This window comes from Panthera leo, chromosome D3, assembly GCF_018350215.1.
Source record: "Panthera leo isolate Ple1 chromosome D3, P.leo_Ple1_pat1.1, whole genome shotgun sequence".
NCBI lineage: Eukaryota > Metazoa > Chordata > Mammalia > Carnivora > Felidae > Panthera > Panthera leo.
The window spans coordinates 6,619,805-6,643,446 of NC_056690.1; the positions used below are offsets into that span (position 1 = coordinate 6,619,805).

General features: G+C 55.8%; 1 protein-coding gene across 10 annotated transcripts in view; it reads left to right on the plus strand.

Moving 5' to 3' along the window:
• The window catches only part of PITPNM2 (phosphatidylinositol transfer protein membrane associated 2), a 144,100-nt gene that overhangs the window by 109,463 nt on the left and 10,995 nt on the right, over positions 1–23,642 (plus strand). For 6 of the 10 annotated variants that reach the window (XM_042909970.1, XM_042909975.1, XM_042909974.1 and 3 more), the window contains 11 exons: positions 8,632–8,846; positions 9,914–10,035; positions 12,571–12,798; positions 15,053–15,370; positions 16,044–16,103; positions 16,373–16,468; positions 18,869–18,973; positions 19,190–19,260; positions 22,038–22,285; positions 22,683–22,872; positions 22,997–23,116. In XM_042909970.1, the coding sequence (XP_042765904.1) occupies positions 8,632–8,846; positions 9,914–10,035; positions 12,571–12,798; positions 15,053–15,370; positions 16,044–16,103; positions 16,373–16,468; positions 18,869–18,973; positions 19,190–19,260; positions 22,038–22,285; positions 22,683–22,872; positions 22,997–23,116 (1,773 nt within the window). The remainder of the gene's footprint in view (positions 1–8,631; positions 8,847–9,913; positions 10,036–12,570; positions 12,799–15,052; positions 15,371–16,043; positions 16,104–16,372; positions 16,469–18,868; positions 18,974–19,189; positions 19,261–22,037; positions 22,286–22,682; positions 22,873–22,996; positions 23,117–23,642) is intronic. The other 4 variants (XM_042909973.1, XM_042909977.1, XM_042909976.1 and 1 more) reach the window with 1 other exon arrangement.

Here is a 23,642-nt window from a genome sequence, read left to right on the forward strand (position 1 = left end):
TACAGATGGCCACCTTCTTTCTCACCGTGTCCTCGATGGTGGGTGAGGGGGCAAGGGAGTCCTCTGGAGTCTCTTCTGTAAGGGCACGAATCCCGTTAGGAGGGCTCTGTCCTCATGACCTAGTCACCTCCCAAAGCCTGACCTAGTACCATCACATTGGAGGTTAGGGGCTTCAGTATGAATTTGGAGGGGGCACAGAAATTCAGTCCATAGCAACCCACTTGACAGACAGGAAGGTGTGAGGTCCAAAGAAGTTAAGCGACTTGCCTGGGAGCACCTGGCCAGTTTCCCCATTCTTGGCTCCACACTTTCCTCACTACTCTAGGCTGCAAGACAGTGGCATCTACTATGTGGCTGGTTTACAGAGTCACAGACGGATTTCAGGGTGACAGATTCCTGTGACAAGCCAGAGAATGCCATGCCCCACCCCTCCCACTCCCACACACCCGGAGCCCTACTCAGAGCCTGGCTGACCCGGAACACAGAACGGGGAGACCCAGGATCTGGTTGCTCGTGGCCTCGATGTGACCAAACTCCTGCTTGCTGGGCTCCTGCTCCTCTGTGGAGGTCCCCCGCCCGGCTACCCCGCCAGCGTCTTGCTCAGCCTCAGTGCCCCAGCCCTTTGCCTGACCTGGCAGCTTTCCTCCCAGTTGGGAGTCTGATTACGAACCAGCTCTCACCTGGCTCTGCTCTTCCGGGCATCAGGATGCCTTGGTGCAGCCCGTGGATCATCGTGTCACATGGTGTCCCACGGTGTCACACAGTGTCACATGGGCCCCTGCCGGCAGGGCTCCACCTCTGCCCCTGGCTTTGCTTGGTGGGTGCTCACCCTTCAACCCGGGTCTGGGGAGTTAGTAACAAGCTCCCTGCGGAGCCCAGGCCCCCAGGCCCTTCTGAGAGGAGCTCTGTGAAGCTACCAGAGTTTGACCAGGTGCCCCCAGCTTGGGGAGCTTGATGAGGAAGAGAATGGAAGGTGAACTGGCCTCTCTGGCAGGGGCTGTTGGCTCCATGCGGCTTCAGGAGTGCCACTCGATTCCCTCTTGAACCACTTACCTCGTAATTATTCCTAGAGATCAAGGAGAGAAGGGACTTAGCTCACTCAGCCCCCCAGCTCTGAGCTGTCTGGAAATTGCTCAGCCTATTCAACGACGCTATTTGTCCTGCGGCTTCCCAATTCCCGTCCCAGCCAGGGGAGCCCAGACCCTGGCAGGCAGCCCCTCCATGTGCCTGTCAGCTGGTGGAGGGCCCATCAGGATCCAGGGACTGACTTTTAGCTCCTAGGACATCCCAAAGCTTTCTTGAGCATGTGATCACCTCCGACTGGTCTCCTTAGAGGCACCTGCTATCCCCACCCCCCTTTATTGAGATAGTTTGTTCTTTTTTTTTTTTAATTTTTTAACGTTTATTTATTTTTGAGAGACAGAGACAGAGCATGAGCATGAGCAGGGGAGGGGCAGAGAGAGAGGGAGACACAGAATCCGAAGCAGGCTGCAGGCTCCGAGCTGTCAGCACAGAGCCTGATGCTGGGCTCGAACCCACGAACCATGAGATCGTGACCTCAGCTGAAGTCAGACACTTAACCAACTGAGCCACCCAGGCGCCCGGTATTTTGTTTTTTTTAAAACATCCTTATGCCTCCAGTTAATGTTAACTATCCCATAGCCTCCTCCACGATACCTGCTATGGGCGCAGGGCCGCCTGTGTGCGTTCACTCATCCAAGCCCTACTATGACACCTGTCTGTCTCTCAAGGCTGCCCTCCCCTGCTCCTGCCCTGACACTTTCTTACCCGCCACTGGCCCCAGCACTTCTGGGGGCTCCACCCACCGTGGGGGGTGATGGACGAGCATATCATCTCCGTTGTTTGATGGTTTCACAGCCGCGAACATGCGTCAGAGCTCACCAGCTGTATTTTTGTGTATGTACCGTTTGTTGCATGCCAGTCGTATCTCAGTAGAGCTCTTAAAACACTAAGTGAAATGCACGGACTTTTCTGTGCTCAGCCTGGGCCGAAGGCTGGGTTCCAGAGGAGAATGTAAAAGCACTTGCTCCTCTCCAGGAGCGCCTGTGGGGAGGTGGGCACACAGGCAGTTTACTGCATACAGGCCGGGAGACAGGGAGCGGATGTTCGTGTGGGCTTAGGGCCGCTGCTCCAAGAGTGCGTCCACTGGGAACTGGGCCAGTTGAGGAGGATGGATAGGCCCTCAAGGAAGGCAGCTGTGGTTTTGTGGAAAGAAGAGCAAGACTTTAGTTCATTTCCTCCAGACCCTGCTTACCAGCTAGAGTGGCAGCTAGCAACGGGCCTGCGTTCTGCTCTCACTAGCCAGCCTCCTCCTCCATGGGGTCATGAACAAGATGGGATGAGCTCACGTGTCAAGCTGCCTCGTGATGTGCCTGACCAGTGTCCAAGCAAAATACATGTTGTTCAAGGCAAGGAAGAGGGAGAAGGAGAAGAGGAGGAGAGGAGGAGGAAGAATAAGAAGAAAAGAAAAAAAGTTGGGCTGGCTGGGAGAGAGACTTCTGTCATCCATAGAAGTGTTCAGCAGATGCTTGCCTCAGAGGGAGGAATCCGAGGTGGTTTGGCCAGGACCCTGGACAGCTCTGAGAGCTGCCACTTTTACGGGAGTCCTGGAGCATTCTTGGTCTTGGGTCCTTCACCCCTATCATTCGTAGGGTCTGTGCTTTTTCTGCACCAGGCCCCTCCTGTGCAGCCCCCAGGCCCCAGAGATAGAGACGGGTAGGGAGGTGAAGTTCCCCAACTCAGCCCCAGCTGGTGGGTAGGGGTCATGGGTGAGGCCTCACCCTGGGCACGTGTATGCCCCTGGGGACCTGGGCTTATCTCTGCCACCCTAACTCGGTCTCCCTGGGAGGCTCCACAGTGCAGGGAGCCTGGCAGGGACGACTGGCAGGGATGGGGGTGGTGACTTTCGGTGCGAGCAGAGAAGGTCAGCACGTTTCGAGAAGAGCTCTCCTAAGTGGCATGACCGAGAGCCTCAGCTGTGCCAGGGGACTGAGCACCCCCTCAGATGCCATTGTCAAGGGGAACCAGGGGTTCAGCCCTTTAGGGTGTTAGCTTCAAAGTTGAAGGGGGTGCCCAGACTCAGATGGAACTGGCGATAGTTGAGAGCAGAATCCATTTTTGCTCATTCAGCTAATTTTTTTTTGTTTATTTATTTTGAGAGAGAGAAAGAGAGAGAGAGCAGAGGTGGGGCAGAGAGAGAGGGAGGGAGAATCCCAAGCAGGCTCCACACTGTCAGCATGGAGCCTGACACAGGGCTTGATCCCATGGACTGTGAGGTCATGACCTGAGCTGAAATCAAGAGTTGGGCACTCAACTGACTGAGCCACCCAGGCGCCCTCATTCAGCTAATCTTTACTGTGCAGAGACAACAAAGTGCTGTTCAGGGAGTACAGAGCACTGCCAGTCTGGGTCCTGGGGCTCTGCCACTGCTAACAGTGGCCTTTGTGCCCCCAAGTGGCCCATGGTATCCATCCTGCATGAGTGACCATAACGGCTTGCTCAGCTGGTTGGCCAGTGTCCCCCCAAATTCATGTCCATCCAGATGTTAGACCATGACCTTATCTAAGGACAAGACAGAATGGGCCCTAAATTGAATGACTCATTGTCCCTATAATTATGAAGAGGAGAGGACAGAAAGAGACACAGTGATGTGATGGTGGAGGCAGAGAGCCGAGTGATGCGGCCACAAGACCAGGAACGCCTGGGGCCCTGGGGTCTGGAGGAAGCCAAGAAGGAGCCCCCCTAGAGCCTTGGGAGTGGACATGGTGGCTTTCCCTGGCTAGGAGTCTGAGGACAGCTCAGGCCGGGTCACCCACTGAGGCCGGATGGGACCTTCCCTACCCCTGCTCCTTGTCCCTCCCTGCCTCTTCTCCACCCTCAGCTCCCTGGCAGGCTGGGTGCCCCACCTCAGCCTTCAGAGACTGCTTGTGGCCCTGGCTCCTGTGACCTGTGTGTCCCCTTCACACTGAGTCACCACAAACCCTAGATGTGTTCGTTTCCTGGGGGGGGAGGGGGGGTGGGGCTTAAAACAAGAGACATGTATTCTCTCTTGCTTCTGGAGGCCAGAAGTCTGAAATCAAGGTGTCCGCAGGGCCTGCTCCCTTTGAAGGCCCTCTCTCCCTCTGAGGATTCTGCCTTGCTCCCCTCCAGCCTCTGGTGGCGGCCAGCTTCATTGGCTAGTGGCTACATCCCTTTAGTCTGTCTTTTAAGGACATGGTCCTTGGATTTAGGACCCACCTTAATCCGGTGTGACTTCATCTTAACGAATTATATCTGCGAAGATGCTATTTCCAAATAAAACTACATTCCTTTTTTTTTTAAGTTGCTTTCTTTGTTTTCTTTTCTTTTTTTTTTTTTTAAGTTTCTTTATTTTGAGAGAGAGAGATTCAGAGAGGGTTGAGCAGAGCGAGAGGGAGTAACAGAGGATCCAAAGTGGGCTCTGCGCTGACAGCCGTGAGTCCAATGCGGGGCTCGAATTCATGAACGGCGAGATCACGATCTGAGACAAAGTCAGACGCTTAACCGACTGAGCCACCCCAGGCGACCATAAAGCCACATTCTAAGGTTCTGGGTGGATGTGAATTTTGGGGGGCCCTTTAGCCCACTACACCAGGCCTTAGACAGATAGGTAGCCCCATCTCCCCTTATAGTTTTGGAAATTGAGACCAGAGAGAAGTGACTTGTCCAGGATGAGAGGGAACTGGTCACAGAGTTGGGACTAGAACCCATTTATTTGCTCAATAAGTACCGAGTACCTGCCTTATGCCAAGGTGTCTTCATGCTGTGGACTGAACAGGTCCCAGAGTCCAACAGGATCTCGAGTACAGGTTGAGCTCTGCCACTTGAAGCTGTGTACCTTGAACAAGTCATTCCACGTCTCTTAGCCTCCACCTTCCCTTCTGCAAACTGGGAACAGTAGCAGCACTCAGCCTTTCTCAAGGGGTTGTGGCACTACCTAAAGGGAGACGTGCACGCAGAGCACATGGCACAACCATAAAAGTGAAGCCACCACCAAGCATGAGCTTACAAAGTGTCTGGGAAATGGTCGCTGCTTTCATTACAGAATCTGGGCCGCATTCCGTGGGCTCCTTTGAAGAGCAAGGGAGGGCGTATCCCCGCTGACCCCATCTGTGCCCTCGGCCAGGGTCCTTTCTATTTTTTTATGGAGGGGACTCAGCTGCTCTGGGCGTGGAGATATGGCATGTCTTTGTACCCCAGGGGTGAGACTGTGTTCTTGGGAGCGCCTGTGTGTGGGGGTGTGTGTGTGTGTGTGTGTGTGCGCGCGCATGTGCACACCTGCTATTCAGGAAGCTGACCGAAGGTGGCCTCGGTGATGCCGTCATGTCACCATGGAAACAGATGCTGGGCTTAAAGTCACCAGGACCTTGACCATGAATGAGGCTTTCTGCATAAGTAGAAACCTGAGCTTTTGGACACTGGGAAGAACATTTGGGGCAGAGAGACATTTAGAGGTGACCCAGGAGTCCTCTCTCTCAGGCAGCGCCACTGAGGCCCCTTCCCACTTCCCGTGTTTGATCTCTCTGAAATCTTAGTGAGTATAGACACAGGATTGGTTTCTGTTTGTTTGTTTTGTTTTATACCAGCTTTATTGAGGTGTGAGTCCCACACCACACAGTTCACACATTTGAAGGGTACAGTTTAGGGATTTTTCGCATATTCACAGGGTTGTCAAACCATCACCAAGATTTTAGAGTATTGTCATCACCCCAAGAAGTCACTCTCCAGCCCCCCACCCCCACCCCCATCCCTAGGCAACCAGTAATCTGCCTTCCGTCTGTACAGATTTGCCTGTACTGGACATTTCGTGTCGATGGGATCGTACACTATGTGGACTTTTGTGTCGGGCTTCTTACGCATCGTTCTCAGGGTTCATCCACGTCGTAACAGGTTTTGGCCCTTCATTCCTTTTTATGGCCGACTCTTACTCCATTGTGTGGGTATAATTTGTCTGTCCATTTTTCAGATCACGGACATTGATTGGGTTGTTTCCACCTTTTGGCTCTTGTGACTAATGCTGCAGTGAACATTCGAGCACACGTTTCTATGTGGACATGTTCTCCTTCTCCTGGATGTTTACCTAGCAGTGGAATTGCTGGGTCATACAGCAATTCTATGTTGAGCTTTTTGAAGAACCGCCAAATTGTTTTCTGCGGCTGCTGTACCGTTTTATATTCCCACCAGCAATGCGTGAGGGTTCCAATTTCTCCACATCCTCACAACACTTGTTATTGTCTGTCTTTGTAGCCATCCTAGTGGGTCTGAAGTGGTAACTTGTAGTTGTGATCTACCTCTCCCCAGTGGCTAGTGATGTTGAGTATCTTTTCATGTGCTTGTTGGCCATTGATGTACTTCTTTGGAGGTATGTCTGTTCAAGTCCTTTGCCCATTTTTGAATTGGGTTGTATCTTTGTTGTTGAGTTGCGTAGTTCTTTATATATTTTAGATACAAGTCCCTCATCAGATACATTATTTACAAGAACTTTCTCTGTGGGTTGTCTTTTCATTATCTTCATAGTATCTTTTGATGCACAAAAGTTTAAAAATTTATATGAAGTCCAATTTATCTATTTTTTATTTGGCTGTTTGTACTTTGTGTACCCTATTTAAAAAAAAAAACATCGGGGCGCCTGGGTGGCTCAGTCGGTTAAGTGTCCGACTTCGGCTCAGGTCACGATCTCACTGTCCGTGGGTTCGAGCCCCACGTCGGGCTCTGTGCTGACTGCTCAGAGCCTGGAGCCTGTTTCGGATTCTGTGTCTCCCTCTCTCTCTGACCCTCCCCCGTTCATGCTCTGTCTCTCTCTGTCTCAAAAATAAATAAAATGTTAAAAAAAAAAAAACATTGTCAAATCCAAGGACATGAAGGTTTACTCCTATGATTTCTTCTAAGAGTTGTGTAGTTTAAGCTCTTACATTTAGGTTTTTGATCCATTTTGAGCTAATCTTTATATATGATGTGAGGTAGGGGTCCAACTTCATTGTTTTACATGTGGATGTCCAATTATCCCACCAGTATACTGGGACATGTTGAAAAGACTTCTTTCCTTCATTGAATGATCTCAGCACTCTGGTTGAAAATCCATACATATAGTATGTAGATATATGGGTTTATTTGTAGACTTTCAGCCCTATTCTTTAGATCTATCCTGTGCCAGTACTACATTGTTTTGATTACTGTGGTTTTATAGCAAGATTTTCTGAAAAAAATGTAATGTTTATTTATTTTTGAGAGAGAGAGAAAGAGTGTGGTAAACAGGGGAGGGCAGAGAGAGAGGGACACAGAGAATCCGAAAGAGGCTCCAGGCTCTAAGCTGTCAGCACAGAGCCCGACATGCGGCTCAAACCCATGAATCGTGAGATCATGACCTGAGCCAAAGTTGGATGCTTAACCAACTGAGCCACCCAGGTGCGCCTATGGTAAGATTTTTTGTAGCAGGGTGGCTGGGTGGCTCAGTTTGTTAAGCGTTCAGTTCTTGATTTTGGCTCAGGTCATGATCTCATGATTTGGGAGATCAAGCCCTGTGTCAGGCTCTGCACTGACAATGCGGAGCCTGCTTGGGATTCTCACTCTCCTCTCTCTGCACCTCCCCTACTTGTGCGCGCGCTCTCTCTCTCTCTCTCTCTCACTCTGTCTCTCAAAATAAATAACTTAAAAAAAAGATTTTGTGTAGGAAAATGTAAATGTTCCAACTTTGCTTTGCTTTGTTTTTGAGATTGTTTTGGCTATTTGAGATCCTTCTCTGATCCTTCCTGATTTTATGATCAGTTTTTCCACATCTACCAGAAAGGCCACTGGGGATTTTGACAGGGACTGCACTGGATCTGTAGAATGCTTTGGGGAATATTGACCTCTTAACAATATTAAATCTTCCAATGCATGAACACAGATGTCTTTCCATTTACTTAGGTTTTTACTTTCTTTTGGCAACGTATTATCGTTTCAGCATCTGAGTGCTTCACCTTCATTACATTTATCCAAGATATTTTATTCTTTTGTATGTTCTTGTCAGTGGAAATGGTTGCTTAATTTCCTTTTTGCATTGCTTATTTTTGTGTGTTGATTTTGTATCCTGCGACTTTTGCTGAATTCGTTTACTTTGTCTAACAGGTTTGGAGGTGGGGGGGATTCTTCAGGATTTTCCGTATATAAGATCATGTCCTTGGCAGATTGAGGTGGTTTTATTTCTTCCTTTCCAATTTGAGTGCCCCTGATTGTTTCTTTTTCTTGACTAATGCCTTGGGCTAGAACTTCCAGTACAGTGTTGAATAGAACCTAGAGAGCGGGCATCCTCAACTTGTTCCTGATGCTGGGAACACTTTTAGTCCTGGGATGACGGGAGCCAGAAGGGAGGAGTTGGCATAGGCAGTGCTAGAGCTCACAGGGAGACCATGGCCTGCTGAGTCTCCTGTAGGGGTACAGGGGCATGTGGAGTCTGGGCCTGGATCTGGGAGTCCTGAAGCGACACAGAAGAAGCCAGCCTGGTTGGCCAAAGCCCCTCCTCCTCTCAGCACCCCTGGGCCTGGTCTCCTGGGCCCCTTCCCTTCTGCAGAGTGCTCTGGCCCCAACACATGCTGAATGCTTTTGTCCCTGTAGAAGAAGAGCCGTAACGAGACGTATGGCCAAGGTAGCGGAGTGGAGATCTTGGAGAACCGGCCATACACGGATGGCCCCGGCGGCTCTGGACAGTACACGCACAAGGTGTACCATGTGGGCATGCACATCCCCAGCTGGTTCCGCTCCATCCTGCCCAAAGCGGCCCTGAGGGTGGTGGAGGAGTCCTGGAATGCCTACCCCTACACCCGAACCAGGTGAGCCTTTCCCCACACCCTGCGCCACCCTCTGGTGGGGAAGGAACCCCGGAGGTGGCCCTCTAGGCGGGCTCACCCTCCCTCCAAGAGGCTCAGACTCCTGGGGAGCTAAGTCTCCATTCCAGGAGTCTCCATCCTCAGAGAACAGGCAGGAAAGGGGAGGGTGTCCCCCTTGTTACTGCACCTTCCCAGGAAGGCCGGGAAAGCATGAGTCAGGTGAGGGCCGCCTGAGATCCCTTTGCCATCTAGGAAGGCTCAGGGAATACAAACTCACGTTAATGATCACCTGGGAATGCGGGGCCACTAACCAACCAGCTAGGGAGAAACATGAACCAAGGGTAGACCAGATGGCCCAGAGACTCTCTCTGAGCCTGAGACCTTCAGCACCTGCAGCAGTGCTTCCTTATTTTCCACTTGGAACAGGGCTTCCTTTGGATTCCCCAAGAAGGGAGGCTCTTCACTCCGTGCTCCCACCCACCCAGTGTAGCTGAGTGTAACAGATAGGGGGCTGCTCCCAGCTGGCCACCCACTTGCTATGCAAGTGGAGTCCCCACGAGTCTCCTGGGGCTTCATTCTCCCCACTAAATGAGGACCTGGGCTTATCAGAGGGTCCACCGAGGTTATTCGTCTTCCCAGAAGTACTATCCTCCTCTGAGCTCATGTCCAGCCAAGAGAAAGGGGTGTGGCCTTGTCGTCAGACCTGGTGGCTTGGGGGGTAAGGGGTTGGGGAGGTGTCACAGAGTGCTAATTTAGATTCAGCCTACTGGGTTCATGCCACATGCTTGTGGTATGTCTGTGTGTCTATGGCCATCCATGCCTTACACACATGAACAATGGCCATAGGGCTTCTGGAAGCTTCCTCCGATGTTTCCGTCCCCCTCTCCCCACACACATTCCCCACCCCCAGCCCGGCCTTGGCCTGGACAAGGAGAGGTCCAGGAGGTGGACAGACAGGCAAGTCTCAGCCACCACCCCCACCCTTTCTCCCTCTCCTGCCCAGTGGGGTGCCACAGGCCCTGACCCACCCCTGCGGGCACCAGTCCTGATGTATGCTTTCCTCCCCACAGGTTCACGTGCCCCTTTGTGGAGAAATTCTCCATCGACATCGAAACCTTTTATAAAACCGATGCTGGAGAAAACCCTAATGTGTTCAGCCTGTCTCCTGTGGAGAAGAGCCAGCTGACAATCGGTAACCACCACTACAGCGCTCCCCGCCTGGGGAGGGCAGGAGCCCTGCAGGGCCACTTTCCAGGGTCCCTGCCTACATGTCCCTTGGCTCTGCCCCTTGTCTCCAGGCCTGGAAGGCTCCAGACTGGCTCCTGTTCTGGGCGGGGAGGTCATAGTCCCAGCAAGCATGAGGGCACAGGGATGGCAGGATCAGACTCCTTGGCCCCGTTTTCCTGACGTGCGCATTGAGGCTCAGTGCCTTCCCCACTCAAGCCCCTTCCCTCAATCCCTTCCAGGTGTCCTCCTCCCCTGGAGGGCACGCGTGTGCTCAGGGGGCCATCTCAGGCTGGCAGCTGTGTGTGGGTGCAGCCTGTGGGGGCTCTGGCACACTGCAGGGCCTGTGTCCCCTTGACGGTGAGTGGCCTCTCCAGCTGACTCTACGTGAGGAAACAGCCCGTCTGTTAACTTAAGAGAGGCCTGAGATCAGGATTTGCATGTGAAATCTTCCAATTCCTAAGTAAACTTAGTAAACTGGCCAAAGAAACCACATCTGTGGGCCACCTGCAGCTCAGCAGCCACTGGTCTGCTCTGCGGGGCAAGCCACCACGGAGGTGCTTCAGGCAGGTGCGTGGCCAGGTTAGAGAGCTGCATTCCAGGCCGTGTGGGGTGAGCTGCCATGGAGGCAGGTGCATGGCCGGCGTTAGACAGATGGCTCCCAGCACCACAGGGTGCTACTCTCAGGCAGCCTCTGATGGGCACGAAGGGCTTCTCCCCGGGACCCCCTCACCCGGCTCCCTCCCTCCTGCTGGGGTTTTCAGGCCCCATGGGGCTTTGGGAGCTCTGTCAGTGTGAACAGGCTGCCGCAATGTACCGCGGGCTGGGGGGCTAAACACAGAAGTTTAGTGTCTCGCTAAAGTCTGAGGTCAGAGTGTGAGCAGGCTTGTCCCCTTCTGGAGTCACTGAGGGAGAATCTGTGCATGCCCTTCCCCTAGCTTCTGGTGGCTCCTGGCAGTTTCTGGCATTCCTTGGCATATAAATACATCACCCTAATCTCTCCCTCATCCTCACGTGGCGCTCTCCCCGTGTGCTTGTCTGTGTCCAAATTTCCCCTTTTTAGGAGCAGATTAGTCATAGTGGAGTAGAGCCTACCCTAATGACCTCATTTTAATTTGGTTCCTTCTTTAAAGGCCTTATCTCCAAATAAGGTCACGTTCTGAGGACCTGGAGGGTTAGGACTCCAACATACGAATTTGTAGGGGACACATTCGACCCACAGCAGGAGGGATGGACCCCGCATGATACCGGCCTTCCGCCAGCTCAGGTGCAGCCAGCCTCAGACAAGGCCTGAGCTCCATGGGCTGCCTCCGGAGGCCACCTGCTGTGATTCCTAAGTCTCTGTGATATGACTCATCCATGTCCCGGCCTGCCCCTTGGCCTTTGCCTGTCCGCGCAGGCGGCGCATGTGGTCTGCTCCGGGAAGGATGTCCGTCCCTCCCCCGAAAGCCCCTGCCCCTGGGGAGCTCCTGACCCCTTGCCGATTTCCGTGGAGCCCACGTCTGTGCCTGCAAACCACCACGTGGATTCAGTGCGGGCCAGCAAGCAGGGGAGACGAGACAGAGCGTGGCCAGGGCAGAGCCCGCCGGGTGCCATCATCCCCATGCATCCCGAAAAGGGCCTCTCTGAGCCACAAACTCTCTTCTGGGGTTTATGTACCCCAAGTGTGTACCCAGTCCTCTGTAACACATGCATGCCTTGGGAGCCCGCACAGCAGGGAGAGATTTGGGACAAGAGGTGGCATGGCCCAGGCCCTGCCCCGAGTTGCTGCTGTTCCTCTTGGATCCATACCCCACACCCGGCCAGGTCCCACCGCCCCCAGTCCTGTTTCCCCAGCCCCCAAGCCCTGTGGCATCCACTACCCGCTCTCAGGACCGACACCTCCTGCCGATCTCCTCCCTTCTGACCTAAGAGGGGCTCCTACGCGGCCAGCCTGCCTTAAAGCCGCTACGTGTATATATAAGGAGAATATAGCGCCATTTCCCCTCAGGGTACCGTGTGGGTGCCCAGCCTGGTGAGAGAAGGACGCATCCCCATCCCCTCCCCCGATACAGACACTCTAGTGGCCGCCCAAACTCTCCCCATCCCTTGCTGCTGGAACCTTCTCGGCTTCGCTGCTTTGCTCCTGTAGCTGAAATGCCACCTTTTCTGGGAATCTCTTCCCGGCCTTCCCTTCTGTTTCCCCGCCCCCCGGCAGCCACCACCCTGTCCCACATCCTCCGTGGAAATTCATCTCCCCTTGCCTCCTAAGCTCATCATCTAATTTGTCTGCTTAGGCAAGTGGTAGAGTCATGGGAGGACACAGGCCCTGAGGTCAGGAGAGCCCAAGGTCAGAGTGGCCCAGAGCAGCATCCCCAATCCCAGGTCCGGCCCTATGGCACAGGAGGCCCAGAGGCCTGCGAGGACTTGAGGGGGGAGGGCAGAGACACAGGGGAGGGGACTGAACAGGGAGGGGCGGGCTGGAGGTTGGGCGGAGTGGCCACCGGCGGGCTCTCCCCCACAGACTTCATCGACATTGTCAAGGACCCCGTCCCCCCCAGTGAGTATAAGACCGAAGAGGACCCCAAGCTATTCCACTCGATCAAGACACAGCGGGGGCCGCTGTCTGACAACTGGATCGAAGAGTACAAGCAGCAGGTTTTCCCCATCATGTGCGCCTACAAGCTCTGTAAGGTCGAGTTCCGCTACTGGGGCATGCAGTCCAAGATCGAGAGGTTCATCCACGACACGGGTGAGCTCGCCAGTGCCCGCCGCCTCCCTCCGCGTCCGGGGCAGGTCCCTCCTCCTCCCAGAAGCTGACCCAGAGCCCATGCGCAGCTTCCTGCCCAGTTTATCTTGGCTGCTTGCCGAGCACCTATAGATGACAAGCGGCGTCCCCGGGCCCCGCCCCCAGACGCTCTTGACTGGCTTGTGTTTGTAGCATATAGTGCCAACCCCCTGAGGAGGAGCAGCCCCAGGAGGCAGCCTCCCTGCTCTTACCTGCACCTCTTACCCCAGGCCCCAGCTCTGCCTCCCCTATGGGCTGGACGTTCCAGGCACAGAGGGCCTTGGACGCCGTGGTGCCCTCACACTGTGGAGCCCAGCCTGGAGCAGGTGTCCAGGGAACAGGTGGACCAGCAGGACCAACCTGGGGCTCCTGGCCCAGCTAGAGCTGACCCGGGCTCCTCCCTCCCCTAGCACCCCCAGCTCCCTACCTGCCCCCCCCCCGCCTACCCAGGTCATGGCATGAGATCAGTGCCAAGGGCCTGGCCCAGCCCAAGCTCATGAGCCAGGAGTAGCACCTGGACAGACATCTTTTGACTCCAAGGCCCAGGGTTTTGGTTCAGATGTGAATCTTTGGAACAGATGTCCCACACTGTTGATGACATGCTTCACATGTGCCATAACAGCTCACAATGACCTGTGAGGACAGCCATGTCACCCGTCCGTTTGTAGAGGAGGAAGCAGAGACCCAGTGCTGGGTCTGACCCCAGATCTCCCTTCCTAGCTACCCTGGATCTGAACTGATATTCTCATAGCAGTGGGGCCGTGGCTTCTCATCAGATGGTCTGTTGAGTGTGGGACCCAAGGATAGTATGCCTGAGGCCATCGCCCAGGCCTTGGAGGACATAGTCTTGGCTGAAGGAGGGCAGAGGGTGAAGGGATCTAGGAAGTATTTCTGGGGAGGCAGAGTGGCCTGAGCCAGGAGGAATGGTCACCATAGAGCTGCCTGAGGACATGACATGGGTTGACCACTTGGAAAGCCACTCTACTTTCTCTAGGAGAGTGGAAGATGCATGCCTTGAGACCCAGTGATGTCCCTCCCAGGTTTGCCCCTTGGAGAAACTCTTATACACATTCCAGAATGTTCAGAGAAGCAGATTTGTAAAAGCCAAGTGGACAAACAATGAAAGTGAGCCAAAGGCCCAATGGCAAAAGAAGGAATAAATAAAATGTGATATTTCAAACAAATAAACACCATGCAGCAACGAACTTGAAACTCACCCAAAACAGCAGGCAGCAGGAAAATACATGCAGCTTGACACATACATGTAAAAATGTCAATAACATGCAAACCAACCCAACCTATCGTGTAGAAAAACACACCTGTGTGCTCCAACCAGAAAGAAAAGCAAATAAACACAGAGTTGAGGCTGGACTGGGCAGGGGGAGAATGCGTCCAGGAGGGCCAGCCAAGGGCTCCCTGTTACTGGTCATGTCTGCTCCCTCACTGGGTAGTGTGGGTAAGGATGCTCTATTTCTTCTTAATGTTTTCTTAACGAGCTTTATTGAGGCCTAATTTTACACACCATACACTTCACCCCTTGCAAGAGGACAGTTCTATAAGTGGCAGTATATTCAGAGTCGTGCACACTGTTCTAGAACATTCCATCACCTCAGTCTTTCGTTCCTGTTCACAGTCACCCCCACTCCCACCCCCAGCCCAAGGCAACCCCCATCTGCCTTCTGTCCCTAAAGTTCTTTTATTATCTTTTCTACCTTGAAAGCTCTTACTTTCGTTATTTTACACACATGATATATTCTTCTGTATCTTTATCTTCTTTTGTGTCTTATTTTATATGTATATATGTTCTACTTATAAGAAAAAGGACCAACCCACTTTGAACTGGAACTTGATTTCCATGTGGAAATTGGACAGGAAAAGTGTATAGATACCAACCAAGACACAAAACTGGCAGGAAATCCCCCCTCTGTCTCCCCTTGGGGCAGGAATCCCCCCAAAATTCAGTGTGGCTTCTGAGCAGGCACATTCCCTTAGGAGGCACCCCTGCTCTAGTTATACAACCACCGCGAGCTTGTGAGGTCATCTGTGAGCCATTTGCAAATGGGGAAACTGAGGCACAGGGTAGGGAGGGCAGTGATTTGCCCACGGCCACACGGTGGGGATGACCTTGGGTTGCCTCCCAGCCCCGAGCCCGGCCCTGGGGGCTGACAGTGCCCGTGTCTCCTGTCTCTCCCCTCCCCCTGCCGCTGCCCGGGACCAGGCCTGCGGAAGGTGATGGTCAGGGCCCACCGGCAGGCCTGGTGCTGGCAGGACGAATGGTACGGGCTCAACATGGAGAACATCCGGGAGCTGGAGAAGGAGGCACAGCTCATGCTGTCCCGCAAGATGGCCCGGTTCAATGAGGATGACGAGGAGGCTGTGCAGCTGGCCAAGGACGAAGCCATCCAGGCCCAGGTCGCTGGGGAGCCCGCCCAGCCCAGCAGCAGCAGCAGCAGCAGCGGGGAACCCCTGGCGGGCCGGGGTCTCAAAAAGCAGTGGTCCACATCCTCCAAGTCTTCGAGGTCATCCAAGCGGGGAGGTGAGCGCCGTAGCTCTGCCTTTTACCACCCCGGCAACAGCCCTCACCCCCGCTCCGGGCAGCCCCTTGCCACCCACCGTCAGAGAATTCTGGCTCCTCCCGGGGACTCTTGCCCCCAGACCTTGTGGGCCACGCCTGAGGGGGGTCAGAACCCTTCTGCCGGTAACCCCCCCCAAGTTCAGAGTGAGCCCAGGGTGTCTGTCCCCTCCCCCCAACACAAAGCAGGTGGCCCAGACTCACCTACAAGGGCCAGGTGAGACAGGCTGGCCGTGTGGGAACCCAGCTCCCAGCCTCTCCTGGGGCCCAGATGGCTGCAGCTCTGAGGAGCTGGGCTTCCCAGGAGGAGGTGGGGGGGTGGTCTTAGTGGGTACCTGTCAACACAGCCAGGAGGGGTCTCTGCTCCTGTGGTGGGAGCCAGGCTGACGGAGTCTGAAAGCCTTTACATCCTGAGAGAGGCCTTTCTCGGGAGAATTTTTGCAAAAGCGCCGTGGCTGTTTGGGAAACCAGGATTATCCCGTGTCGAGCCAGGAGTCCCCTCTGTGAGTCCAGCTTCCCCACACCAGGCTTGGCCGTCTATGTGCTGAAGGCATCTGTGTATGTATATGTGTCGATGCCTTTTATGTGCTCACTTGCCGACAGCACCCCGCAGCCCCATCTGTCTGCTCTGCTGCAGGGGAACTGAAGGGGCTCGCTCCCGGAAAGACCCAGGGCAAAGGCACAGGAGCAGACCCAGGTCTGTGCGACTGTGCGTCCTGGCCTCATACCTGACACCCTCCCCCTTCCTCGTCCTCCCCGGGACACACCTGTTTTGTGCCAGGTGGGCTGGGCGGGGCCGTCTTGAAAGTTCCAGGAGCTTCCGCCAAAATGAGCCAGGGTCACCCCACCCCTCATTTCTCCCTTCGTTCTCTCCTGAGCCCTCCCGGCCCATCACCTCCGCCTGCCTTCCGCCCGCCCGGCCTCACCCAGCCGGGTGGTGGGTCAGCCTGCGGTTTTGCCTTCCAGCCAGCCCTTCCCGCCACAGCATCTCCGAGTGGAGGATGCAGAGCATCGCCCGGGACTCGGACGAAGGCTCGGAAGATGAGTACTTCGACGCTCATGGTAGGCGGTGCTCCCGGGGCAGAGGGGGAGGCTCTGGGCAGGGTTGGAGCAGGAGGCGTGGACTGAAGCAGCAGTGGGGCAGAGAGTGAGACGAAATCACCGGGAGTCTGGGGTCTCACCCTGGCCACGTGCCGGGATGTCTCTGCTGGGCCTGGCAGGCAGGGACTGTTCTCTCGAGCACCGCCCCCCTCAGAATGGATTTATACAGTCAGACGGGGGCTTTTTTCCATATGTGAGTTTATTTCCACAAGCAGCTTTACCAAAGCATGACATCTTACAGTTTTCTAAATTTTTGCAATGACCTTGTTTTTTGCCTTGGTTAAATGCAAGTACACCGAATGTAGAAACTTTAGAAACTGCGATGAGCCGGAAATATGTGAGGTGCCCATTTTCCCACTAACCCCCAAATCAACACAGTGAGCACACGGCCTGACGAGTCACCCACCTGTGCGGGTACACTTAACCCTCAAACGACACGAGTTTGAACTCTCCAGGTCCACTCACACATGCTCTTCCCCCCAATAAATACAGTACCGTAAATGTATTTTCTCTGCCTTATGATTTTCTTAACAACATTGGTTTTTTTCCACCTAGCTTAGTTTATTGTAAGAATATGGTATATAATACATATGACATACAAAATGTGTGTCAGTCGACTGTTTATGTCACCGGTCGGGCTTCCGGTCAACAGCAAGCTGTTAGTGGTTAAGTTTCTGGGGAGTCAGAAGTCTTACATGGATTTTTGACTCTGCGGGGGGGCCAGCGTCCCAGCCCTCCCTCCCTCCCCTCTCCCCCCACCGTGTTGTTCAAGGCTCAACTGCGCTAAACATTCACTTGCTTCATACCTTGGCCGTTCCTCTCGACTGGCAGACAGGTCTGTGGAGACAGTTCTCCGGCTTGTGATTTACAAGGCAGGACACCGGCTCGGAAAGGGAGGGGAACTTGCCCACAGGCACTAGGCAGGGCAGCGGCAGGCCAGAGCCCTCTCACGCTGCAGCCACCTGACTGTTATGGCATCTTAGTTAACTGGCTGGTCTTCGAGGGAAAACTTGGTGGGGGGGGAGGCGGTGTCAGTGTCGAGGCAAGAGGGATCTAAGGTGGGGAGCTGCAGAGGGTGGCAGGTGGTTCCTGAGCCACCCTTGGTACCTGGGTCCTCCCCAAGGGTGAAGAAAGGTGTCTGGGGCATCCCATCCCACCCCAGCCAAGCTAAGAGGCGCACCCTCTCCTGGCTGTGAGTCCCTGACAAGAGGAAAATACACATCTAATGTAGGAACTTTATTTTTTTTTTAATGTTTATTTACTTTTGAGAGAGACACATAGAGCACAAGCTAGGAGAGGCAGAGAGAGGGAGACACAGAATCCGAAGCAGGATCCAGGCTCTGAGCTGTCGGCACAGACCCTGACGTGGGGCTCGAACTCACAAACCGTGAGATCGTGACCTGAGCTGAAGTCAGACGCTTAACCGACTGAGCCACCCAGGCGCCCCTAATGTAGGAACTTTAAAAAAAAAAAACCAAAAAACAAAAACAGAAGGGAGAAGAGACAGCAAAGTAGGAGGTGCCAGAGCGGCCGTGGCCGGGGAAGCACCTGCTGACCCGCTGTGTGGCCAGAGGAGTGACCAGTACAAGCCAGCGTCTGCACAGCTGCCTCCAGCCCCGTGGTCCCCAGGCCGATGGTCTCGGAAAAGCAGAAACTAGAGAAATGGATGGAAGTGTTCAGAGCAGCGCCTCTCGCCGGGCTGTACTCGTGCAGATGTTGAAAACAGGAACATTAGCTGATGAGTGGAGAAACAATATACCGTGATGCGGTCTGTCTATACTGTGAAATAGGACTGGGCCCTGAAAAAGAACGAAACCCTGACGCCTGCTACAATGTGGATGGAGTTTGATAGTATGATGCACAGGCAGAGAAACCAGACACAAAAGGCCACATCCCGTGTGATTCCGTTATGTGAAATGTCCAGAACAGGCAAATCCATGGAGACAGAAAGTAGACAGGTGGTCACCAGGGGCCGGGGGACAGGGTGTGACTGCTAATGGCTACAAGGCTTCCATTCGGGGAGGTGGAAATGTTCTGGAACCAGAGAGAGGTGGCAGTTGCACAGCATTGTGAATGGACTAAATGCTACCTTAAAATGGTTCAGATGGTGAATTTTATGTTATGTGAACGTTACACAATTTTGAGAAAAGGTCAGGCAGAAGCCCTGCGGGTGCTGGTCAGGTGTTCATCCTGCTAAGGAGGGAGAGGGCGGAAGCCAGCATGGAGGGTACGGGCCAGAGGAGCATGGGAATCCCCACAGTGGCCACACCTACCCCTGTGCCTCCCAGCCAGGCCTCCCGGTGCCCCTCAGTCCCTGCCTTTGAATGGGTCGGTGCTGAAGCCCCACTCTCTCCTCCCCAGAGGACCTGTCCGATTCAGAGGAAATATTCCCCAAGGACATCACCAAATGGAACTCCAATGACCTCATGGACAAAATTGAAAGCCCTGAGCCAGAGGACACACAGGGTACCTTGGTCTGGGGGGGCTACAGGGCCTGGGGGAGGGTGGCCGCAGGGGCCAAGCCCTTCTCTGCCCCAGCTCCTTAGCAGTGCTGGGCATGGCGGGGTGGGGGGGTTGGGAACACCCAAGGCCCCGCTTGTCAGGGTCACGGCCTCTGTCCTGTGGGCCTGGGGCTGCCCGGCTGCCCCTCCGCTCACAGCACCCACTGCTTCTGTCTTGCAGACGGTCTGTACCGCCAGAATGCCCCCGAGTTCAGGGTGGCCTCCAGTGTGGAGCAGCTGAACATCATCGAGGTGGGTGCCGGGTGGCAGAGGGCCCCCAGGGCCGCAGGGGGAGGGGGGGTGAGCTTGTAGGACCTGTCCTGTGAGAACTTGGCACCCATGGCTTCACATCCACACTGGCATAGGTGCCATCAGAGAGAGGCCCGGGGCCTCCTTTCCTCCCTCCCCTGCCGTCCCTGAGAACCAACAGGGCCTTCAGACAGCCCCCAAGGAAGGCCTTGACCCAGCTCCACCTGTGGAAAGTGGAATGAGAAATTTGTAAATTCCAGACCAAACATAAGATCCCCACCTTGAGCCCAGCTTTTCTGCATTTGCTGAAGAACATGAGATGGAAGGGAAGGAAGCAAAAGCTGTCTAGGCAGAAGTGATGTGGTTGGTGGCCGCTGCCCTGCTGGGGGCACGTGGGGCTCCCAGTGTCCAATAAAGCTGTCTTGGTAGGGTGCCTGTGTGCGCTTTGGGGGTTCTTCGCACGAAGCTCAGGCCCCTTCTCCTCTTCCAGCTGTGGGCGGTCAGAGCTGTTTGCATGGGGCACGGGAGCCACGATGCCCAAGGTGGAGACAGAGCCGGGAACTCGGGACGCTTGGGGAGTTTGGACCGGGTGTGGGGGGGAAAGAGGAGCAGCGTCCACACTGCCCTCCCCAACTTGGGCTTTTCTGCTTTGAGGTCTGAGGTCAAAGTGGGCTTTTCTAGAAGGCAAACTGGGACAAGGGGAGTTGATTCCCAATTGGGGGTTAATGGCAAATAAAGCAGAGTCTCCTCCCCACCTAGGGCACGCACAGCTCTGACGGCCCCTCGGGAGGGGCAGAAGGGACGTTGGGCTTTAGATCTGCCACAGGATGCAATGTGCTTGTTGGAACCCAGCACCGATTCTGGGGCATGGCCATCCAAAGTCAGATCCCTCTGCTTGCAATGGCCCCCAAACCGGAGCCTCCACTCCCCACTCCCAGCCTTGTGGAGGGGGTACGGCTTTGTGGAGACACTGACGGGGACCCCCTGGCTCTCCAGAGCTGGCCCCACGGCTCCCAGGCCTGCCTCCACACTCTACCTCTCGTGGGCTCTGTTCCTACTGGGTTCGAGTCTTGGTGGGGGTGGGGTGTGCCCCAGTATTAGACATGAATGGGAGGAGAGCTGAATCTCCAATTGGCCCCGAACAGTCCCAGGCTCCGGTGCCGGGTCCCAGAAGATAGGCACAGGAGGCATTCTCTAGGCCTCTCACTGCCCACCCCCGCCCGGCCTGGGTTTCTCAGGGCCATTGGACTCCCCCTCCCTGACTGGGTGGTGGTGAGGTTGCCCGCAAGACATTCCTTCCTTGAGCCACTCACCGGGCAGTGTTGATAAGCCCTCGGGGCTGCTGGTCTGGGCAGCTGGTGGCCCCGCCTTGCCCTGGCCGTGAATTCACTCCTGCCAGGTGGGCCACTGGTGAGCAATCCTCACGTGGGGACAGGAAGCGCTCCGAAACTCTGCTGGGCAGGTGTTCCTGCCCGGGCCCCGGGGCCCACCGCCGGCCGATGACCAGCCTCCTCTCGGAGATGAGGCAGCCCAGTGTTGCTGTGGCTTCAGACCCCATACCACCCACCGGCCTGTCTTCCCCCTTCACTCAAGGTCATCTGCTGCTCAGTGGCTCCTGGGCCAGCCCATACGCTGCCATTTTCTGGCAGCCTCGCCAGCCCCTGGGTCCACTGCCTGTATTGCCCATGCCTCGCCTGGGCTCTGTGTTGGCACTTGGGCCCTACTCTGCCCCCCGACACACCACGCGGTGGCCCACTTCAGGGCCAGCTGTCCCCATATGGGCCTTCCAGGTGGCTTTAGACCCTCGGTCTGTCTCCAAGGTTCCTTAGGGATAGGCCTCTCTCTTCAGTTCCTCCTCCTCGTCCCCCACACACCTAGGCATAATAAGGGCATGGCAAGTACTCCCAGTGGCCTCTCTTAGGCCCTGGCCCTGGCTCCTCCAGTCGCACATCAGAAGTTAAGGTGGGGAAAGGTCCCTGGGGATGGGGCCACAGCCTGGATTGGAGGGAAAACACTGAACCGGGGGCAGAAGCTTTGGATTCCAGTCCAGCTTGGCACTGATGCGCTCCGTGACATTAGACATGTCTCTTGACCTCTCTGGGCCGCCACCACCACCTCCTCTCTAAATGGAATCGTTCCATACCCCATGCAGATGTGTACCAGTCTCAGGTCTCACTTTGACCTCACGTGCAGGCCTGGCCAGCCAGACGTGGGATTGTTACCCCTCCCAAATTAGGTGGGTTCAGACAGACACATCTGCATCCCCTCCCTGCTCTAAGATGTTTGGAGAGAGTCTGAGAATGACAGCACAGGGGACGGAGGAGAGGCCCTGTGTAGATGGGGGAGGGCTCAGAGCTGCAGGCTGAGTGCCCAGGATCACCGCCCTCCCGGGCACAGACACACGGAGGGCAGGCGGGCTCCAGAGGCCCCCCCATGGGATGCGCCTGTGCCTCCTCGCCAAGGCCAGAAACTGCCGCCTGGGCCCCCTGACAGGAAGCGGAGTCTGTGCTTTTGTTCGGACTGGCTGATGGGAGCAGGGCTGCTCTTGGGGAGGAAGAAAGGGGCCATCGCCGCCTCCCCCAAGGAAGGGGTCGAGGTGGCTAACACCAGGCCCTGTAGCTCAGGAACTGAAATCGGGGTTCTCAGAGGGAACAGTGGGCCAGATGGGCCTCCTCCTGGGGTGACAAGGACCCGGCAAGGGGTTGAGTCCGCGGGGAGTTGATGCCACGCCCCGCCTCTCCCCGCGCCCCCCCCCCCCCCCCCCCGCCCGACCTGCACAGGACGAGGTCAGCCCACCCCTGGCTGCGCCAGCCTCCAAGATCCACGTGCTGCTCTTGCTGCTGCATGGAGGCACCATCCTGGACACGGGTGCCGGGGACCCCAGCTCCAAGCAGGGCGACGCCAACACCATCGCCACCGTGTTCGACACCGTCATGCGTGTGCACTACCCCAGCGCCCTGGGCCACCTCGCCATCCGCCTGGTGCCCTGCCCGCCCATCTGCTCTGATGCCTTTGCGCTCGTCTCCAAGTGAGTGCATAGGCCCCAGACCACCTGGCCCTGAGGGTCAGGCTTCCCCCCTAGTGTCAGGACCCCCGTCTAGATGTCCAGACTTGGCCTCCAGCCCCTTCCGTCTGGAGGTGGCAAAACCTGTGCAGATGGCTGAGCTTACAGAGGAGACTAGCACTTGCCCTGTCTGTGACGTGGAAGACGCTGACCCGCCTCTGGGACAGAGGGCCTTACTCCCCCGCCCTGTTCCTCAAACTTCCAAGGCCTGGCCCACAAGTGACCCCGTGAGGTTTGCCGAGTCACAGCGGAGGCCCTCAGGTGGCAGGCAGCCCCAGCCCTGCTGCCCTGGCCGGGGAGAGGGGCCCACTGGGCCGAGCTGAGGCCTCCTGCTCTCTTCTGACCGGGCCCCCTCCCCCAGCCTTAGCCCCTACAGCCACGATGAAGGCTGTCTGTCCAGCAGCCAGGACCACATCCCCCTGGCCGCCCTGCCCCTGCTGGCCACCTCCTCACCCCAGTACCAGGAGGCGATTGCCACGGTGATTCAGCGGGCCAACCTTGCCTACGGGGACTTCATCAAGTCCCAGGAGGGCATGACCTTCAACGGGCAGGTGAGTCGTGGGATGAAGGAAGGGAAGACAGAAACCCTGCAGGGCAAGAGGTGGTGGCTCTCCCTGGCCGGCACCCCAGCAAACAGGGCGGGCACTCAGGCCTCTGGGGCCTCTCCCCCTGTAGATCTGCCTGATTGGGGACTGCGTCGGGGGCATCCTGGCCTTCGATGCCTTATGCTACAGCAATCAGCCAGTGTCTGAGAGTCAGAGCAGCAGCCGCCGGGGCAGCGTGGCCAGCATGCAGGTATCAGCTTCTCATGGCCCCCAGAGCAGGGGAACCCCAGGATAGAAACCGTGTCACCTTTAGCCCCAGACATCCCCCAGGGCTGCGGTAAAGGCAAGGGAAGGGCAGAGGTTTCCAGTACGGGTGCCCAGAGGTGGCGGGGTGGGTGCACGGGGCAGGTGAGCAGCTGTAGCAGGACCAAGCCTAGAGCACGTGAGGCTCCGGCAGGTGTAAAGCAAGGTCTGCGCCTCGCGGAGCTGGGGTCTGGTGCTGGAAGGTGTGGCAGGCGGCTCCTCTGAACTTCCCAGCAGGGGAGAGGATCCGACGTCCCTGGGGCACAGGAGCAAATGGCCTGGGTGGGCCGGGCAAGGCGGTGAGATCAGTGGGAGATCATGAAGATCCGGGTAGCCAGTTCAGGCAGGAATGAAGGCTGTTGGGACTTGGCCAGTGGGTTGGGGGGACAGTGGCACGACTAGGGGACAGGGCTTTCTCCTCTCCGGCGTGGGTGAGACGCTGGCCGGGCAGTGGCCGGTAGGCCCGGAGTCCG